General features: G+C 35.5%; 1 protein-coding gene across 1 annotated transcript in view; it reads right to left on the bottom strand.

Moving 5' to 3' along the window:
* USP34 (ubiquitin specific peptidase 34) overlaps window positions 1-19,468 on the bottom strand; it is a 138,089-nt gene that overhangs the window by 73,435 nt on the left and 45,186 nt on the right. Inside the window, exons 8-18 of the mRNA XM_056357197.1 lie at window positions 17,114-17,175; window positions 8,804-8,885; window positions 8,627-8,719; window positions 6,325-6,450; window positions 5,773-5,902; window positions 5,112-5,147; window positions 4,579-4,709; window positions 3,392-4,008; window positions 2,722-2,936; window positions 879-994; window positions 668-795 (exon numbers count right to left, since the gene is read on the bottom strand). Of these exons, the coding sequence (XP_056213172.1) occupies window positions 668-795; window positions 879-994; window positions 2,722-2,936; window positions 3,392-4,008; window positions 4,579-4,709; window positions 5,112-5,147; window positions 5,773-5,902; window positions 6,325-6,450; window positions 8,627-8,719; window positions 8,804-8,885; window positions 17,114-17,175 (1,736 nt within the window). The remainder of the gene's footprint in view (window positions 1-667; window positions 796-878; window positions 995-2,721; window positions 2,937-3,391; window positions 4,009-4,578; window positions 4,710-5,111; window positions 5,148-5,772; window positions 5,903-6,324; window positions 6,451-8,626; window positions 8,720-8,803; window positions 8,886-17,113; window positions 17,176-19,468) is intronic.

The raw sequence follows: 19,468 nt of genomic DNA, 5'->3' as shown, positions 1-19,468 counted from the left end.
ATTTCTTATCAGTGATAAGTATCTTCACATTTCCATAAATAATTATAGTCTCAGTATACTTGTAACTCATCTCACAAATACAGTTCTTAGCAAAAAGGTAACACTGCAGGCAATGTCCACCAGTTGATTAGTTCTATCAACAAAATAAATTCCAATTTTGCCAGTCTTGAAACTGTACAATCTCACAGCTCTGGCTGGTATTGAAACAAGTTATCTGAGGTCAAGGTATTACTTCTACCTCCAGCTGCTTCTCCACAGAATCCAGACCCCACAACAGACCTGGTGGAAAAGAACTCATCTGTTCCTCAGCCACTTGCACATAAAATCTAAATATATAGTTCAAAATGCTTATGCTAAGGTCCTTTGACCTTGCACTCAACTGGCCAAGGTGTGGACCCGATTTTACCAAATGTTAGGAAGGCAGTAACCTCTGGCAGAAGGGAGAACAGACAAATCGGCAAGATGACAAATTCACGACACTGACAGAATAGAAAAATCGAGTATCAGATACATCCATAACACCTTGAAAACTATTCTTATACTTCTGTTTTTGTCTAGTTTAACTTGTGTTCCTGTAAAATGAAACAACCATTATAGTCAACCTGGATTTCCTTTATGTTCCAAAAACAGATACATATAAAAAGAGATGACTTATGATTTAAGTTACCTGTTGTTTGCTAAATTTTCTAAGCAGCCTTCAATAAATCTCATTCGAATCTGTCTGTCAGTGAACCAGCATACTAAAGAACAGAGCAGCTTCTCTGCTTCATTTATTAACCCTTCAGAGAGATGAATCTACAGCAAGTAGAAAGAAAAGTCACTGAATAGTATGTATTTATTTTCTTTAAAAAAATATTCTTTTCTGGTATTCAACTTACTGCATCTTCATCCTGGACCAGATCCCACAAAAGGGTATTTCCTTTCTTACAAACATTATCCAAATTAATGTCCGTCACCGCATTGCTATTATATTGATGTTTATGAACTGCTGGTCCTGAACAAAATATAAAGACCGTTATTGAATAAATAGAAGGAACTACCTAATCTGAACATTATTTCCTAAGTGCACAGACAACAAGAGGCTTTATTTGTAAACTTGGCTATTGTAAAGTGCAAACAACAACACTGTAATTGCAGCCTTTTTCCACATATGGGTTCTTAAAAGAAGACAAACTATTATGACCATACAAGAAGTCAACAGGGCAGTTAAGCCAATATTTATACTGGTTTTGGCTAATGACAATGCACAATAAAAACTTTACTTAAGAACTGCAGGTGCAGGTGCAATTGCTTTTTCATTTAATTAGATTTAATTCATAGTATAATTAAAATATTTCTTAAGTCTTTCTGTGGTGCTGTGGTCCGAAGGGAAGTATCTTTGTAACTACCATGGTTGGAAAGCAAGAAAGAAGCACATTTCAATAAATTCCCCTCACAGTGCATGATCTCCTTCATCTAACTAAAAGTCAGGAAAAACAAACACCATTTTTTATATACAGTAAAGAGTATCAAAATGCATGACTTTAGAAACTCATCATGTTTTCATAAACACTGATAGACATTTTCCTTCTTTCCACAGCTGGTACCATTCATTTATCTACTACTTGATACTATTAAGAGCAAAGTCAAGTAGAAAATTTAGACTGCATGCAGAACACTGTAATTATTTGCATGTGCAAACTAGGGGTGTCAAAAATAATCTGCATTGAAGGCCTCATGCTCAAACAATAATTTGGATCTTCAGTAAGATGTGCAATATCTATGGAAAATACTGAAAAAATATGCTGATTTATAGCATGTTTTAACTACAAAGTTTTAGTAGTTTACTCAACTCCATAGTGTAGAAAAAAGATCCTTCCAGATTTTCAATGTCAGACTGAAATTATAATTCAGTTAAGCCTAAAGAAAAAAAGACTTCTTACTCAACTGTGTTTCAGGAAAAGAAATAAACAGTAATGGTTTTACTGCCTGCTGGAAGATAGCAAACTTGGTTCTGCCAGACCAGTGAAGAAAAATGTCAAACCTTCACCAACCATATCCTCCATCATATTTAAAAGGGGGATAAAACAAAAATAAAGCTGCTACAATAGCACATGGAAAGATGACATAATTCTTGAGAAGTGTTTTAGTAGTATCTTAAACTGGACCCTGAAGTAAACTAGAAGATTTGGTAGCGTAAGACGAAATAGCAAAAAATGCTCTTTAAGGCAAGCTCCCTAAGATATCAAGTTATACTTTAACTCATTTTTCCAAAATTATCCTCTGTACAGCCCACTGGGGTTAATTCATTTAAGATGACAAATGTACAGAATCACTGTAAGATGCACCCACCAGAAGAAAATCACATAAGGTTTCAGAGAGAAAAAAAAATAATCTCACATTTCAGTATCACCTTTCTTTTTACTTTAATAACTTACTAGAAAAAAACATTTGCTAGGCTCTTTAGTGCCTTTATTTGTTTTAACTTGCCTTACAAGCTTCAGTAGAAATGGGGGGTGTACCTGAAATTTAAAAAAGGTAAATACAGCTAAACTTATGTGATATAAAAATGAATCTCTTGGAGAAACGGTAGAATGTCAGCAGATGCTGTGGTTTCTTTGGGCAAATACACATATATGGTTAATATAATTTGATTACTTTAGTTATCGGATACTAATTCAAAATTACGTAAAACCGAGTCAGAAGTACAATGTTTTTCTGATTTCTTTTTATCACTCTTACCTTGACTAAGATGTTCATGATAGATAGAGGCAAGGTTAGGAAGGTGCTGCTGGAGATGAGATGTTAGCTCAGCATGTGAATTAATCTGTACAAGCTCTTCTTCACAGCCAGACTCCTCCCCATCAAAATCAGCCATATTTTTCTCTGATTTTGCACTGACTTGGGAACTACTGCAACTGACATCATCTGCACTTAGCATATCATCGACCATATGCCTGTAAAAGAAGAATATTAGAATGGACAGTATCAAAGAGAAAGCTGTTTATAGCAGACTACAAGTGAGCAGACATCTCCCTAAAGCTAAAGTCAGGATGAATCATCTGTCTGAACAGAGCAGATCTTCACATGAGTTTGAAAAACAATTACAGATAAATTGAAGGTCTCACTATCATGACAACTGTGTTGACTTCTTTAATGTTAACTAAATACACCATTTTCCAAACTAATTTTAACATTTTATTAAATGTTGTCTTATTTATTCAACACAAAACCTTAACAAAAAACTTTAATCAAATGTTAACAAAACAGATGACTGTGCAACTATCTGCTGTAACTATCATGTCTGCTAGACAAAATTATCCTAACCATAGCAAAATGTCCATAAAAATTTCTGCCCAAATGGAATATTTTGCTACCACTTTTATTTCTGAAGAAACATCTAGCCACCTACCCATCATGGTGGTGGTGATGGTGGTGGTGATGGTGATGATGCTGTGGCCCAATGAACTGTCGACAGTTAAATAATTCATTTCCAATAGTTTCCCCAAGGAAGTCCCCTGTATGAGTTATACAAGAATCTTGAGACCCTTGTGAAATGTGAGCAGCGCTCATTTCCCCTGTCATATCATGCTCTGCATCCTCAGTGTGAGAACAAGCATCTAGCATTCTAATTCGATTATCCACCGGTGTCACAGAGTCACTGTTAAAAACATGGTCCTTTCCTGCCCCATTATTTGCACCACTCCTCTCCGATGCCCCTTGTGAATCTCCCAGACAAATGCCTGCTTGTGATTCCAGTTTTCTGCTTCGCAGATCTGTGCTCCTACTGCTCTTCTGGGGATTATGACTCCTATCTTCTTCCTCTTCATCCTCCTCCTCTTTGAGAGCTTCAATATCTGCAATGTCCTCAGACTGCACCTCGCTGCCAGGGCTTCCAGCAGACTGGCTTGCATGACTGGAGTTGGCTTCATTGCTAGATCCATCACTGTGGCCACTGCTACTACCGGGACCACTACTGCCATCCTCACCACTGTTGGCTGTCTCATCAGAGCTTCCTTGCATGGATTCCTGCAATAATAATAATAATAATTATTTTTTTAAGATTGGTGGAAAAATAAAACACCACTGAAAATACATGATCAATTTCATCATTCAAACACCATTCTCAAACGTGCCAAATCTACCAGTTTTCATTCGTTCTTTCTCAATTTGGGTGCCAATGACAAAATGCTCTGAGAAAGATTCAGATTTAAGAATTATTTTTGCATTATCTTATTCGTAAGAAGGTTTATCTTCAGGGTTTGCACCTACACAGAGTCACAGTGTGACATGTGAACAGTATGTCACGCAATCCCTTACTAAGAGATTAATCTAACTGAAATACAATTTAAATGCCACAAGCCGTTTGTTTGAGGTGTTTTTTTGTAGTGCACTTGTTCACAGGCAAGGTACAATATATTCTATGTGAACTGCACAGAATATAAGTAAAGATTCCAGCTATCCACTATCTTGCTGCAGGTAAACATACGTGCTATGCACCTGTTCAGGTCTTGAAACAATTATGGAAAAAAATTATTTCCATTGTTAGTAATAGGGAACTCAGTAACAACATTCACAGACTAAGATTTACACTCTTACCTCTGTATCTGAAAGACGCTGCTGTACATGTTTTGTTCTGTTAATAAGCTGTTCCTCCATTTCAATATCACTGCCTCCACTCTGATGGGTGTCACTGTTGTCACTACTTTGAGGGCTTGCTGCTGGTGACCCTAGTTCAAAACCACATTTCCCAGTTACTTTGTGATATGTGTTAATTGGAATATAACAGCATCACATAAATCTGCCTCAAATGTTGAACTCAACAGCATTCTTCCTGCAAACAGCTGAACAAGGGATGTAACTCAATCTGTGTACCTAAACACTAAAAATTATTTTTAAAGCACTGAGCATTTAACTACAAAATTTGTATTCTTATGTCTCTTCTTGCCATATATAGCACGCCTACTTGAATTTCCTAGATGCTACATGAAATATTATTTTCATTTGACTTCTCATAAAAATGTAATTTCAAACTTTTACTAGTTCTTCTATTCAAATTCAATAGCTGTAGAAAAAAACACTGTAGTATCAAACATTATCAGCCTGTGGTGTACTTCTAAAAGTGTACTTACAAGGTGAAGGGGCTGCTCTTCTGAGCTCCTCTTCTTCTGGAGGAAAAAAGCAGGATGGAAAAATAAGTGACTAAGAATCTTTTTGTCAGCATATAGTTTTGTCCACGATTCATAAAAATCAAGAGTAGGAAAAGAAAGGGAAACTACAGCAGAATGGCTTGGTAGCACCTTTAGTAATGAGTGTGGGGAAATATACAGTCAAGTAAAAACAAAAAAAAAACCCCATCACAACAAAAAATCCCACCAACCCAGAAATAGCATGTAATGTCAGAAACTAGGTAAAAAAATAAGGTAAGCTCTTGTAAGATTTTATGTAGCTATGTAAGTTACAGATGTTCAGCAGAACTAAAATAGTTAACTGATGAGTTATGGACCATCCTCTGAATTTAAAAAAACAAAACAACAAAAAACCCCACAAAAAACCTCCACATACTATTTAGATACACAAACAGAACTGATCTGAAAAAGCTTTCCAAAGGCACTCACAAAGTTGTAATGCTTTTGTCTTTACCCTCAACTTCTGCTTGAAAAATATGCCAGCATGACACTTTTTAAAAATACTTCCAAGTAAAAAGTTCTACACACCCTTTTTGTCCAAAGTCAACAAGGAGACTACGAAAATTAAAAATGTAACTACCTGATCTATTGGAAAACCACATACCTTTTTTGTTTCCCATGGGTAGATTGGTACTCAGTAAAGATGCAAAAGAGCTTTGTTTTGACAGCTGAGCCTTAGCTGCTAGTGCATTATTCCACAGTGCTTTTATAAGCATTGATGCCAAATACAAGGTCTAGAAACAAAACCAGGTTAACAGTGCCATTAAGAAGCAGTAGGTTTTGTATGCAAAGATCGACTGTTAAGCCTTCTATAGGCCAATACTATACTTCACCAAAATAAACCAACCAAAATAAATGAATGCACAAAGTAATGTTGTGTGAAACACTTTTTAACTTCAGACATGAAGTTAAAATCTTCTATCAGTGGTTACGTAGTCCTCAAAAACCTCTGAAAAAGATTATAATTCAAAAGCCAGAAAAGGCCTACTTGAAGAAATATTACAACTTTACTCACATAATGTCCTCTTCATGCATTACTGAATATTATTTTTACATGCATTCCTTTAGAAAAACAAAGACAAATCCATAATGCTTGACTAATATACTAACATAGTTTCTTTTCTCATTACAGTGATTTTGTTTGGCTCCTCTTTACCTGTTCAGTGTGAGCACTTGGATGAAGAGTTGAGACCAGGTTAAGAAGATGTCTAAGTGGGACAGGGTCCAGGTTTTTGATCAAAGAAGGAAACAAGTCATGTATGTAACGACTGCAATGCTTTAGCTACAAAGTAGAAATAAATGGAGAAGGTAACAGCAAAATAAATTTCTAAAAAAAATGTCAAAAATTGATAAAATTTGAGCAATTAAACACCACCTTTGCACAAATTCTCAGAAACACTTGTCCAGTAATTCCAAACTACATCAGACTTGACATTTTGCCTTAACTTCATTTTTACACTGCGAAGCATATAAAGTTTAGTGAAATCAACTGTAACAACATCTTCCTTATTTCCAGTTCCAAGAGATTTGGTGAAAAGAAGAACTGGAAGTTCATGTGGTATTTTAACTTAACTGTAACTTATAAAATATTAGTGTATATGCTAAATCCTGAGGGAAGTAATATTTGCAGTGATTACCTTATTAGCAGTGGTAAATACAAATAAAGACATTACAGACTAATATGAGACTGAGAGAACAGACTGTGTGAACTGTGTGAGGATTACTTATAATTCGGTTTTCCTTCCAGTAGTGGATGTCAAAAAATATGACAATGTATTTAGCTAACTACTCTACTTACACATTGAAGTTACAGTGCTCCTAGATGCTTACCTCTTAGGTTAAATGCTGCTTTTCATAGTCACTCAAAGGGTTTCATTACGTTTGTAAGGATGTTTATATTCAAAAGAATAAAATAATGGTTACAGGAAGCTTCTAGAAAAAACATTCTTAACGCTGGTTGCCACACAGGCACCTCAAAAGGTTTTTTTTTCATTAGTTATTTTATCTTGCGTTCTTGGCATATAAAATATCTGTGTCAGCAGTTTATGAGGTACAGGCCATCCTTCACAGGATTTAAATGTAATGATGCGGGTTCTATAGAGGGATGCATTTAAACATGTTGAGATATCTGCCTCTACTCAGAGAAGATAAATTTTTGTCAAAAAGTTTAAAAAGTGGAAGATGGATTCTTTAAGGCCTTCTCACAGTCTAAATGTGTCAGTCTTTTAAATAACATTAGAGGTTTAAACCTTTTACAGGAAGTAATCAGGACATACAATCGAACACGTATATTCTGAAAATATCAGGGTGTCAAAATGAACATGTGAACTGTGGAAGACTTATCACATTTGGGTAATATATTAAGTTCTTAAAATACTATAAAAGATAATTAAAATCCAGAGGTCTAACGCTAGTGTTAGTTACTATGTGTGTGCAATCAAGGGAGCTAAAATATTGCTTTAAAAAGGTAAGTGAAGTAAGTAATCATTAATTACTCTGATACAGAAATTTGTTGGAGCCTAGTAGAGTGAATGCTGTTATAATGAGCATTTATTACGTAGCAGCTGCATGTTATAATGACAATGGACTACAGAGGTTTCAGAATGTATACACAGCATTATTTGAAACAAATTACAGAGAAATACTGAACACAAAAAACCCCAACCCTTCAAATTCTAACTTGTATAAAAGTATGTTCCTGTCAAAAAGATCAATTTTATTTCTGACCTTCATTTTGAGGGTATTTTTTAGAAAAATTGACACTGAAACCTTGAGGGGGTTTTCTGGTGCTTGCTTTTTGTTTGTTTGTTTGTTTGATTAACAAAAGCAGACTGAAACCATGGAAAAACAGTTTCCACAACAGGAAATCAAGATGTCTACTGTATTCAAATCCCCTAAATAATAAATTTCACAACCTAAAATAAAAAGCCTAGCAATCCATTAAAATTAGCAAACAAATATAGCTTTCCAAAGGAAAAAAACCTATCAGAGTTTCCACGTTTACCAAGCAAAAAATAAAATCTCAGTGCCTTCTATAGACTGTAACACCAGCACCATGGCACAGCTGTGAACTTCATTGTCACAATTTTCACCTGATTGTTCACACCAGGAGTACCAGAAATGGAAGCTACAATACATCGCAGCAAGGCAATTTAGCACGACAGTAAAAGTATTACATCTACCCTACAATCTTCATCACCATTCTTAGTGAAAACACTATGTCCTTGCTATACAACTTCAGGTTTTCCTTGTATGAAAGTAGCATAGGTGAATTTTTGCATCTAATAAAAACTAGTAACTGTGGCAATTACCTAACTTGAAATTTTGGTCAGCAAAACACTCAGACAGACAGACAAAGTAAAAAACTTAACTTTAAGAATGTAAAACAAAATCAACTTGCCATTTTCTATTTTGTGGGTTTTTAATCACTCCTGCAATTATAAAATTGTTATATATACCTGTGCTGCAGCCCAAATACAGTCTATATGTTGAGTACTAAGTCTCCCTTCAGCTGCAAGAAAATTCAGAATCACTTGGCACTGTTTGATGATCTGCAAAATGAGAACATATTGAGGAAAGATTTACTAGAAGTTACACCCCCATGTTTATACTAAAAATAGTAATTTCATACAAACCTCAATATGTAAATTTGGTCCAAAAATGTGCTCAACTACATTGTTGCTGATAAGCCAGTCTGCAAGCTCTTTTGCAATTGATCTAGAGATGAAAAAAAGAGTGGACATATGTAAAATTATCGGTCTATAATGTATATGCTGTGCTCTTCCCTAGCACAGCATGTTTTTTCAAAATAAGATCTGTAATCGTAGTAAGCACACGAAAACTTTTTTGAACGCAAAGCATACTCAACATTTGTTCATTCAGGTAGGAAGCAAAAGATTTCCGCATTTTTTCTGTAGCTGGAAGGCTAATGCCAAATACCAACATTTCCCACTCACCCCTCTGGTTCATTAGCAAACCTGTAGCAAACAACTCTACCTATTTTATTAGTTAATAGAGCTCAACAGACCACCTGCAGACCACTTTTGAAGACCTCACAGGTAAGATTTTGATAAACAGTGCTATTTAACCTGAATTCATCGTGAAATTCCAGAACTATTTTTTAAAGAAAGTAACATAAACATTTTTAGATTCTCTTGCATAAATAGCAACTCACATAGCTTTAAAAACCCTATGTTTTACACAGTCAAACTCACACATATGTAGCATACAGATACTTCAAAATTCTCATTTTCTTTCACCCATAAGAATGGGGAACTCTACCCACTGCCAATCCATAAGCAAACATTCAAACAGGAGAGCACAAGGAAACTGAATTTTCCAAAACAAAAGTTGAACTTCCAGAAAGGACTGCTCTGTCTGGAAACTAGTGCATAAGCTCCTTTTTATTCCTTCCTTTCAAGTAAATGTTTGTTTATCCAGATTTTGGCACCAGAAGCAATTAGAGGACATCACAGTATTTAAAGAACAGCCTGTAGTTTTAAATGGCCCTGGAATAAAAGCCCTCTGTTTCACAAACAGGAGTGGATGGGAGGGAGGGGACGTCTTAGAGGACTACAGGAAGAATTATTTTTACCAGTACTGTATGTGTCATGTTTATGGTCACTATTAAAATTCCAGGATTGCCAACCTTTATCATCCGCTGTAAGAAAAGAAGATTCTTTAAGTACAAAGAGACTGCCTTTGTAGGTCTTCCAAACAGGATTCGCTTTTCCAGGGCACATTGCCAGTTCATCAATTGTTTTGAATTGCCTGATCCCTATGGATGAACTCAAGGAGCAAAATTCCTGTTACTCAACACCATTCCTATACTGACTTCTCCCATTCTAATTCCAGGACATGGGGAATCAAATGTTCTTATATTGCTCAAAAAAGATAACGTCCCCAACATTTAAGTAGTAACTAGCTTGTGAGGTACAATTTACCAATAGTATCACTTACAGCCTATTGATAAATTAGTTCTTATACCCTGTCAAACTGACTTTTCAGTATCTGCTCAGAGGGATGAAAAAGGTAAGCCAGATCTCTTCCATGAAATCAAGATCTACTTAACTTCCTACAGCCTCATTTCAAAACAAAACCAAAATCCAACCACCACCCCCAACCCGCCAAAGATGCCCACCCCAACCCAAACTTGGAGCATGCACATTACAGACCCACTGAGGGCTTGCATTTCTGTCAAACAAAATCTAAAACAAGACCTTTTGACATGCGAGCTGTGATTTTGCAGATTTTACAGCTAAGGGACCTTATTATTCATTTGAATATATGCTAACAGTCTCCTTTTAGCAACACACACAGCTCTAAAAAACGCTCTTAGCCACCTGCCTCCATGCTGACAAGCACAAGTGACCACAGTGGCATTGCCCATACAGCTCTGGTACTTTCCATTTTGTCAGACAGCTGGCAGACCCAATACTACACATTGATCTTAAATCGTAAGTGCCCAACCCACACTGTGAAAACCAAATGCAGCCTGCAAAAAAGTGCCATGAACCTACAACCTGTTTGCCCCCACCTCCTTCTTACGGCTTTACACTGCTTCCCCTTGCTGCGGGCCGAAGTGCTCCTGCTACGTGACCAAAGTATAAGCAGGAAGCCTCATAGTTTGCATTTTGCACCTATAAAAGGTAGGCAGACCTGGTCACACGAGTGAACATACATCCACTAGATGCAGGAGACCTAAATGGATGCATTTCTAGATACAAACTGTAAAGAAAAATCACTGCATATAGTCCTCCATAAGGTGCAAAAGCCTTAACACATGAGCTATAAGTCAATGGAGGCAATTTTGTTCCACGACCACTTAATTTCTTCTTGGGTCTGAATTTTTAAACCTGTTGCTTTCAGAATGAATCCCAGATAAACACTGCCAGGCAATGTTAGCATGAAAGGACTTACTCTTCAGTGTGTCTCTCTAAACCAAACACTTCTGCTAGTGCCACAAAGTCCATTAGACATTGTATCCAGTCATTGGTTGCATTTTAGCTACTCCACAGGAAAGAACAAAAACTCTCTTAGTGAGTTCCTTCACATTTTATTAAATAAGTATGGCAGTTCTCTATCTCTAATTGGCAACATTTTTCTTCTGAGAAATAATGGATTATTCTTTTCATGGAATGCCTTTTTTTAATAGATGTACTCTCAGCAGTAAAAAACTCTTTATCATACTGGTGAGCTCAACCGTGATAAAATGACATCTCAGATTTCTGAAGGTAAACATTCATTTGATATGGATTTGTTGAGGATGACAAAAAACAAGAGGATCCTTGTGAAAGGTAGAATGCAGCCTTTGTGTTTCCCAGCGAGAACTGTTCCTCCCAGAATGTTTTGCTGAGGGCACACCAATCACTAAATACACTGCCTTTTAAAATGACAAAGTTATTACCAGCACCAAGTATTTTGTTCTCTCATATACTAAGAAATACATTTGGGATAGTAGATTCAAGGATTCACCAAAGAAAACTAATTTCAGTGTAAATGAAGGATGCCTGACTTATTTCCTCAACACTTCAGTTTCAGGAAAGTTTTTTTTCATCCAGTGGTTTTCCAGCTCCTTGGTAAGTTTTCTCATTTCCAAACAGAGCTAACATCTTAACTCACAAGCAATTCCAGAACTTCATATAAATAAAAAAACCTTGCCAGCCTATGGATAAATCAACCTATGATTTAAGTCTGTGTACTGTCATTTACCCCATTTTAATTTAATAATTATCAGAAGCCCTATAACCTTGAGAAATTTCAGATACACTCAAATTCATAAAAATTCATTGAGTTCCAAGTTGTCCCAAATCACCACGGCAACCTGGACATTTTACTAGAGGATTTAAAGTATAATTTTCAATATTTTTCAATGTGGCTACCTTTCAGTTTCTAGCTAGGTTAAAATTTCTTCCATATAGATTTCAATTTCAAATCATCTGTATTTTTCGTAATTCAAAAGTATCTTTTCATAAAGCAATTTGCAAATTATTGTATAACTATTACTAGACAATAAAACTACAATTCAGGCAACTCATCAATAACTCAATTTTCAGTAAAGGTATGCTCAAATTTTCTTGTAAAAGAAGTTCTTCAAAAGGTTGTAGAAAAATTTTCCTCTTCATCCTGAAGCAAACAGTGAGAGTGAAAAACATGCATTATGATCTAAGTATAGGTATGCTTACTCTAACATGGAAGCAGCAGTACAAAAATGGTTTTACAAATTAGGTATCTAAGTCATACAGGCCTTCACAGTAAGAACACTCATCTTGCTAATAACATGTATTAGCTGTTTTTCCACAGATTCAGTAACTGGGATAGCAAAAGTCATTTAAAGAACTTGATATTCTCTACAAGTCTGTGTTGGGTGAGGGAGGACAAGAAAAGAATGAAAAAGTAAAGGGAGCAGCTAGTCTAGTTTAATAGCCTCTAAATCTTTCTCACACTGGAAATCTGCAAAATATATTGGGCTTGATGATCTCTAGATTCCATCACCTTCTCCCTAGACTTTTCATTTAAATGCACTGACAATCTGTATCTCTCAAAAAAAAAAAACCAAACACTTTCAGGAAATGAAATTCAAGCACTTTTGACATTACTTTCCACAGGCATTCCATGAGACTGCAGGGAAGAGAGTGGAAGCTATACCATTTGTGATATAACTTGATGTTTATGAACTGCACTTAGGAAAGGCAAGTACTAAGCTTGCACTTTGTTCATTATTGTAAATAAAACTATACAGAGGAAAACTACAGTTTATGTGTTTTCCAGGTAGGTCAAAGAATGCCTGTCTATAAGAGGACCGGGTAAAGTCCTAGAAACATTTTAATCTAAGGCTGTGGTGCAATACTTGGTAGCCACACGATGACCCAGATCCAGGAACAAATCCCACAACAAAATACCCCCCCAGAGAAAGCCTTATTTATCCAGCCAGTCAATTCCCAACACAATTCACCACGCATCTACAAAAACACACCAGCTCGGTACTGGATGAAATACACCAGCAAGTCAGCAACGTCACTGAAAAATATGTAAAAGCTTACAAGATAAAATGCAGCAATATAATGAGCAACTTGCAAAGGATGAGCACTAACATTTCTTGACAAAATCACGGAAATAGTTCTACAACACAACAACAGATGCAATACACTGATCTCAACTATTTAGGACCAGAAATGTAAAGAGGATATAGCAGGCACCTTCTCAACACACATTCAAGCACATGGTTTTGTTTACGAGCACACATTTTCCTATTTGATGCTCTGCAGGCTCCAAAACCACCACTCCGACATCATCTCGAATATTTAGTAAACTACTATGTATGCCACTAGAAAGGCATATACCACCAGAAAGAAACATTGATGAGTGGAGTAAAAAGCTTTACTACTGGTTGGTTGGTTTTTTTTTCAGAGAAAATGCGAAAAAATCCCTGGAATGTGGAATGGAGAGAGGGGAAGAAAAGTTTAAATGATGCTGCCATAAATCCAGCTAGCGAGCTGGATTTCTCAATTTCAAAAATTGAGAAAGCAAGAGTTAATAGGAGCTAAGAGAACAGTGGCGAAGGGAAAAAGCAATACAAAACTAGCAGTTTAATAGCGCAATAAATAAGGAAAAAGAGGGAAAAGAAAGGAAAAGAAATAGCCCAGATCTTTCTATTCACAGGTGAAAGGAATTTTGGACATCTGAAGTTACTCCATAAGAAGCTTTTTAAGTGAGAGTAGTCAAGTTTTTTAAATTAGATGGGAGGTTGCCTCAACATCAAGCTGAAACCCAAATTCCTGGCTGCCTGCCAAGAGAAGAGCAAAACAAAATATCTCTTTACACATGTTATTTCCACAAGCTACCAGTGTCCTTAATAAAGAAAAACCAACACGTTTTCCTCCTGTGGTCCAAATAGCACAAAGGAAAAAAATCTTCCCCTCCCTGAAAGGCACGATCATTTTTCACTAACTGGCATCAGCAAAATAGTTTTACGAATCACTATGCAATGACTTGAAAACTCTTCTGCTCAGCCTCATTGTTTTTAGCTTCAACAGATTTCATACTCTTCATTACCTCAGATTGCAAAGAATTTGATTCTATCTTAAGAGCCAGGGATAACTAAATTAAAAATATTTCTCTGAGGGTTACTATGAAGTTGGAGTCACTGAGACATTGCAAGTATCTGGACAATACACATACTCAGTCACCACAAACCCTCAACCCTAGAGAAGACAGTCAAATACACTAAATCTAAAAAGACATACAAATACCTGGAGCTAGAAAACAGACTCCTGTGTCTCAGCTTTCTGCTGTTTTCAAGTGTAAATTGTGAAATCCAGTGTTTTGCTAGTCAGAAGATGCTTTAGCTTGTCTTACCATGAAAAAATTTGCAACCATGCAGATAAAGGTGGGAAGCTACTGTTGCAAAATAGTTGCTAAAAAATCCTGATGGTACTTCCCAACAAAAGGGAAAGAGCTAGGACTAACTGACAGCTCTTTTTTAAAAAAACAGATACCTCCCGCAAACCCACCTTATCAAGATACAGAAGGAGAAATCCCAAAGGTTGACAGTTCCAAATGCATCTGGAAAAGTCAAAACACATAATGGGGATGACCAGACATAAAGCAAAACATCCTCCTTTGATAATTCTGCAGAGGCTACAAAGGTACAAATAAATCTTAGACTTCCTTTTTCCACTAAAGAAAGAAAATAGGAATGAAAAGCTTTCCTTTTGCTGCTCATTCAATCACTGCCAACTCCGTAAGCGCCTTCTCATCCAAAAATTTCTCAGGAACACAGTCTGTAATGAGAGGGAAGCTTTGTACTGAACAAACTGTAGAAGTAAGACATTTTCCCCATCCTTCTGCACCAGCCTTTTCTGATTATTTGGATGGAAGAAACCAGTGATTCCAAAAGATATTTGAAGATGAGCAGCAATACTTGTTACTGCTTTGTACCCAACTTTTCAGGTAAAACACCAGACTGATTGGAATTCAGAATAGAATAAAAAAAAAAATCACATACTACAAAAGTGGAAAAGAAGGTCTTCTGTTCATGCTGCATTCCTTTCAAATGACAGGCTGTTTACAGATGCCCTTGCCAAGAAAGTAATATCCCAAATGAGAATTTGACAATTTCCTTCAGCTTTAAAATAACTCTGATGTTCTTGCATAGTACATCTGCTCTTCTGCAGGGAAATGTAGGCACCCTTCTCTTTTTTCCCCCCAGTTGATAACTTTCCTTTCTTATATTTGACACAGAAAATCAAACAGCTTATTAGATTTAACTGGCAGAATAACTTCTTGTTGATGTTAGTTACTACTAGTAAAAAACTATTTCATTCACAATGTGTTTCAGAAGATACACTAACCAAGAAACACGTCAGTTTCAGATTTTCAACATGAAGGAAGAAGAAATGGATAAAATTAAGGTTTGGCAGTCCCAGTGTAACAATACACCATAAACTCGCAGCACAATATTGAAAATACCCATCAACCAAGCCACCTCACATACTCAACGTGTTATGCTCCTGTAGTATTTACTTCTACTGCTATAGAACTAGAGGCTCTGGAAAAAACCCAACACCTCTCCCAGGGCACAAAATCTAGAAGTAACAATTACATACAAGGATATATTATGTTAATATTATAATAAAATAATACATGTGTGATTAACATTTATTACAAGAATGCAAATTTGTGGAAATGTACATGGACTTGATGACATTACATTCAGGTTTCATCAGGTCATAGTAAGATATCTGCATTATACTTGATGGGAATTCTTTAAATTTTTTCTGAGATTATGTATCAAAATTTCCTTTAAAGTTAATGGATAGCATTGATTCATGTTCACTTACTGATTTAGTGAACAAAAGACAAGAAAAAGTTGATCACAAGTGGTTACTTGTTTTGTATTCTCAAGGTATTTTCAGATCTTTATGGAAGCAAAACTGCCCCAGATTCTGATTCTTTATTTTAAATATCAGCCTATTACCATAAATTTAACTTCAAATATTCAAGGTGCTATTAACAAGAAATCTACAGTATTGTGGTCTTGACTGCTGCCAGGTTTCAATAAGCAAGTGTCAAAATAAAACCACCCAGACAAAAAAGCAAGCCAACTGCTGCTGTAACAGTCTTCTCATTAATGAGCAAAAGATACTGGAGAGTGTGTGTCTGTAACGAGACAGACAGGCACATAGATGCAACACCCAAGATAAAGGGAAAGAGAGTATCACACCCCAAGATAAACATAAGGAGTATATCACAAGTAAAATCCTAGATTTCACACACTTTGCCTATCATTTCAAAAGAACAGTTATTTCAACTACCTGAAGACACACTTTTGTCTAAATTCTAGACAGTCCTAACATTAAGTTTAGAGTTACTACAAAAATCAATACATTTCCTCACTGGAATCCAATCCCACACATGAATCTCCTCAAAGATTTATGAGGGTCCCCTTTAGAACTGTTAAAACACACCTGAATTATACAAATAATGACTTTGAAGAGAAAAAACAAATAGCCTCACAGACTCAGCATAAAACTACTAACAAGGCTGGGAGCCAGCGATGGCAAGACAAGTCTTCATTAACTAAATAATCAGGAGAAATGAGAAAACCACAAAAATACCACTAGGATGTCATCTAGCTGGCTTGTATGTATGTATGTATCACAGTGGAGATAATGGCCAGTTACAGGTATTTATTATTTTACTATCTACATTTTTCTAAAGGTTACCTTGACTCTACTTTTTAAGACAGTAAAAAAATCCAGAAACATTTAGAAATATTTTTAAAGTTACGATTTGAAACCATTTGTTAAACCCCTGATTAGAATATTTCTAATAAATGCCTTGCATTATCACTGTTCCTTACTGCGTGCAATCCATAACAACAATACAGAAGAAATGCAATCATATAGCACACTTAAAGTATTCATAATAATGTTCCTACTTACGTTTCTGTGTCTGAAACTAATGACTCATTATTACACACATCATTGAAGGTATGAAGTTGGTTCTATAGTTAGAAAAAGGAAGGAAAAAAAATTAAAATTTTATCTGAATATCTGGTGAGGTAGTTTTCTTATATTTAAAAAATAGTATTCATGACAGTAAACAAATTTTTCTAGTAATTTCAATGTTTTGAAATAAAACCCTATGACAAAAATCTGAACAGGCATTCTTGTAGGCAAGGAGGACCCATTTTCTTTTTTATTCAACCTTTCTTTCACTAAAGCAATTAGGTGATGTTACAAAACTCCACCCACTCCAGAAATCAAAACAAGGTGTGTAGCAGCCACTTTGCACATCAGTTTTCATGAGAAATGAAACACCTACTCTGGAAACTTTTAGGATGTTTCTCCATTATTGTAACATTTACTACAACAGTGAAGATTTCTTTTGTCAAATTATCAAGTGTTGAAAGGCTACAAAATCGGACAATGAAAATTACGTATTTCTATATGATACAAAGCTTTCAAAGGCATCTGAACTGATAAATTCAAGTCATCCTGGGGGGGGTGGAGAGGTGGGGGGAGCCTGTTAAAAGGTTTAAATCTCTTTTCCACCTTTTTCCTCAACATCGACACTCCAGATACAAAGATGGCTCTATATCCAACTCTTCACATGTCCATAATATTTTAAAAAAATTTTTTAAAGTATTAATAAACAAAAACATTCTAATAAAAATAAAACTTATTTGTCATTTTGTTTTCGAAAAAATTAAAAACATGGTAACGTGAACTTTTGAAATTCAAATTAAACTTGTTGTAGAACTTTGTCAAAATATTTACTCTTTTCTTTCAGGTGACAGCCAATCTCCTGAAGTCTTTACACAAAGATTTATTTATGTCTAATCAACAATTTTCATGGGGAAATACGTTTTTGAAGAAACAAAATTGATAATATGCATTAAAATTAGTGAGACATGACAGACTGATTACACAATTATTAACAGAAAAGTTATTAATAGATACTTTCAAATGAAACATATTTAGGAGTGGAAAAACATGTGAACAGAACTTCATGAAGAAATTATTATGACCAATTAGAATTGGGTCAAATAAAGAAGTGAAAGTTCACTGGCTTTTCTGAAGATTAGTGCCCCAACCAAAAATGTTTTGAAAGGGATCAAAGAGTGAAAGAGTATTGAACTGTAACTACCATCAATTTTTAAATCCATGCTCACATGTTGATCCAGATTTCCCACACAAAATCCTTATCAAACAACATTTTGACAAATGGTGTTTTCATCTTGGAATTTTCAAACAATTTTTACAGTAATTTCAACTAAATTCTTAGAATTCTGACACAACAGCGCAAAACAAAATGCACATGGGATAGTGCTGCACCACCTTCTCGCTAGCCTCCTAACATTTTTTGCACTTCACGTTCTGTTACCATGAAATGCCAGAGGGAATGAAATACTTCTACAATTTTTTACTATATATAAAATATTGTAAGAAACTAAAGACACCTGTGCCCAGACACTCAATTAATGTAACACAGAAGTGTTAGTTACAAAGTACTAACTAACAACGAATATATAAAGCCTTCAGTGAAGAAAGCTGAAAACAAGAAGGCATCTTCCTAGCAAGTCTTTTCTTGAGACCCAGGCACCAAAGGTAATTAAACTTTCTACATAGGAAACCAACACAAGAAGAATAAATTTGAAAGACTGTTCAAGTTTTGCACTGAATTTGTTCTGGAAAAACCTAACTATGTTGCATTTGCATTCTCACTAATTCACAGAACCAAATAAAAAAGAGTTGAAAAACTGTAAAAGGCAGGATGGCCAGATCAGTTATGAGGATTCATTTTCACATGCTTAAGTTCATCTGCAAGTGGAAGAACACGAAAACCAAGAGTCCTATTTGTGAGGGAAAAGGATATTTTGGAGCTCAACCACCGCAACAGATGACTGGGAGAGTAAATCAAAGGCAAACAAGGTAACAACAAAAATAAAGCTTCCTGTGATTTGAATGAGAAACAACAAATTCACTCAGTGTTACAGAGCAGTTTTAGAGACTAATCATACAAAAAGACTTACTAACTTATTAACAAACAACATTACATTTTTTTTTACAAGTTGAAACCAATTTGCTTTAGTCTAAAAATACTGTAAATTTTTGCTTCTGGTAATACATGTCTGTTACTAAAAATGTCACTTTTTGCAGTCATTTTTATCAATCGTAACAGATCAAAACATACAACTATTTGAAATAACACAATTTCACCCTCCCTTAAATGAACTGCATGCCTGAAAAAATAAACAAACTGATGCATTCTTATTTACAGACTTTCTTTTGGTA

The sequence above is a fragment of the Falco biarmicus genome, chromosome 12, assembly GCF_023638135.1.
Source record: "Falco biarmicus isolate bFalBia1 chromosome 12, bFalBia1.pri, whole genome shotgun sequence".
NCBI classification, from domain to species: domain Eukaryota; kingdom Metazoa; phylum Chordata; class Aves; order Falconiformes; family Falconidae; genus Falco; species Falco biarmicus.
Note: the sequence above shows the minus strand (reverse complement) of the source record. Positions and strands in the feature narration are given on the sequence as shown.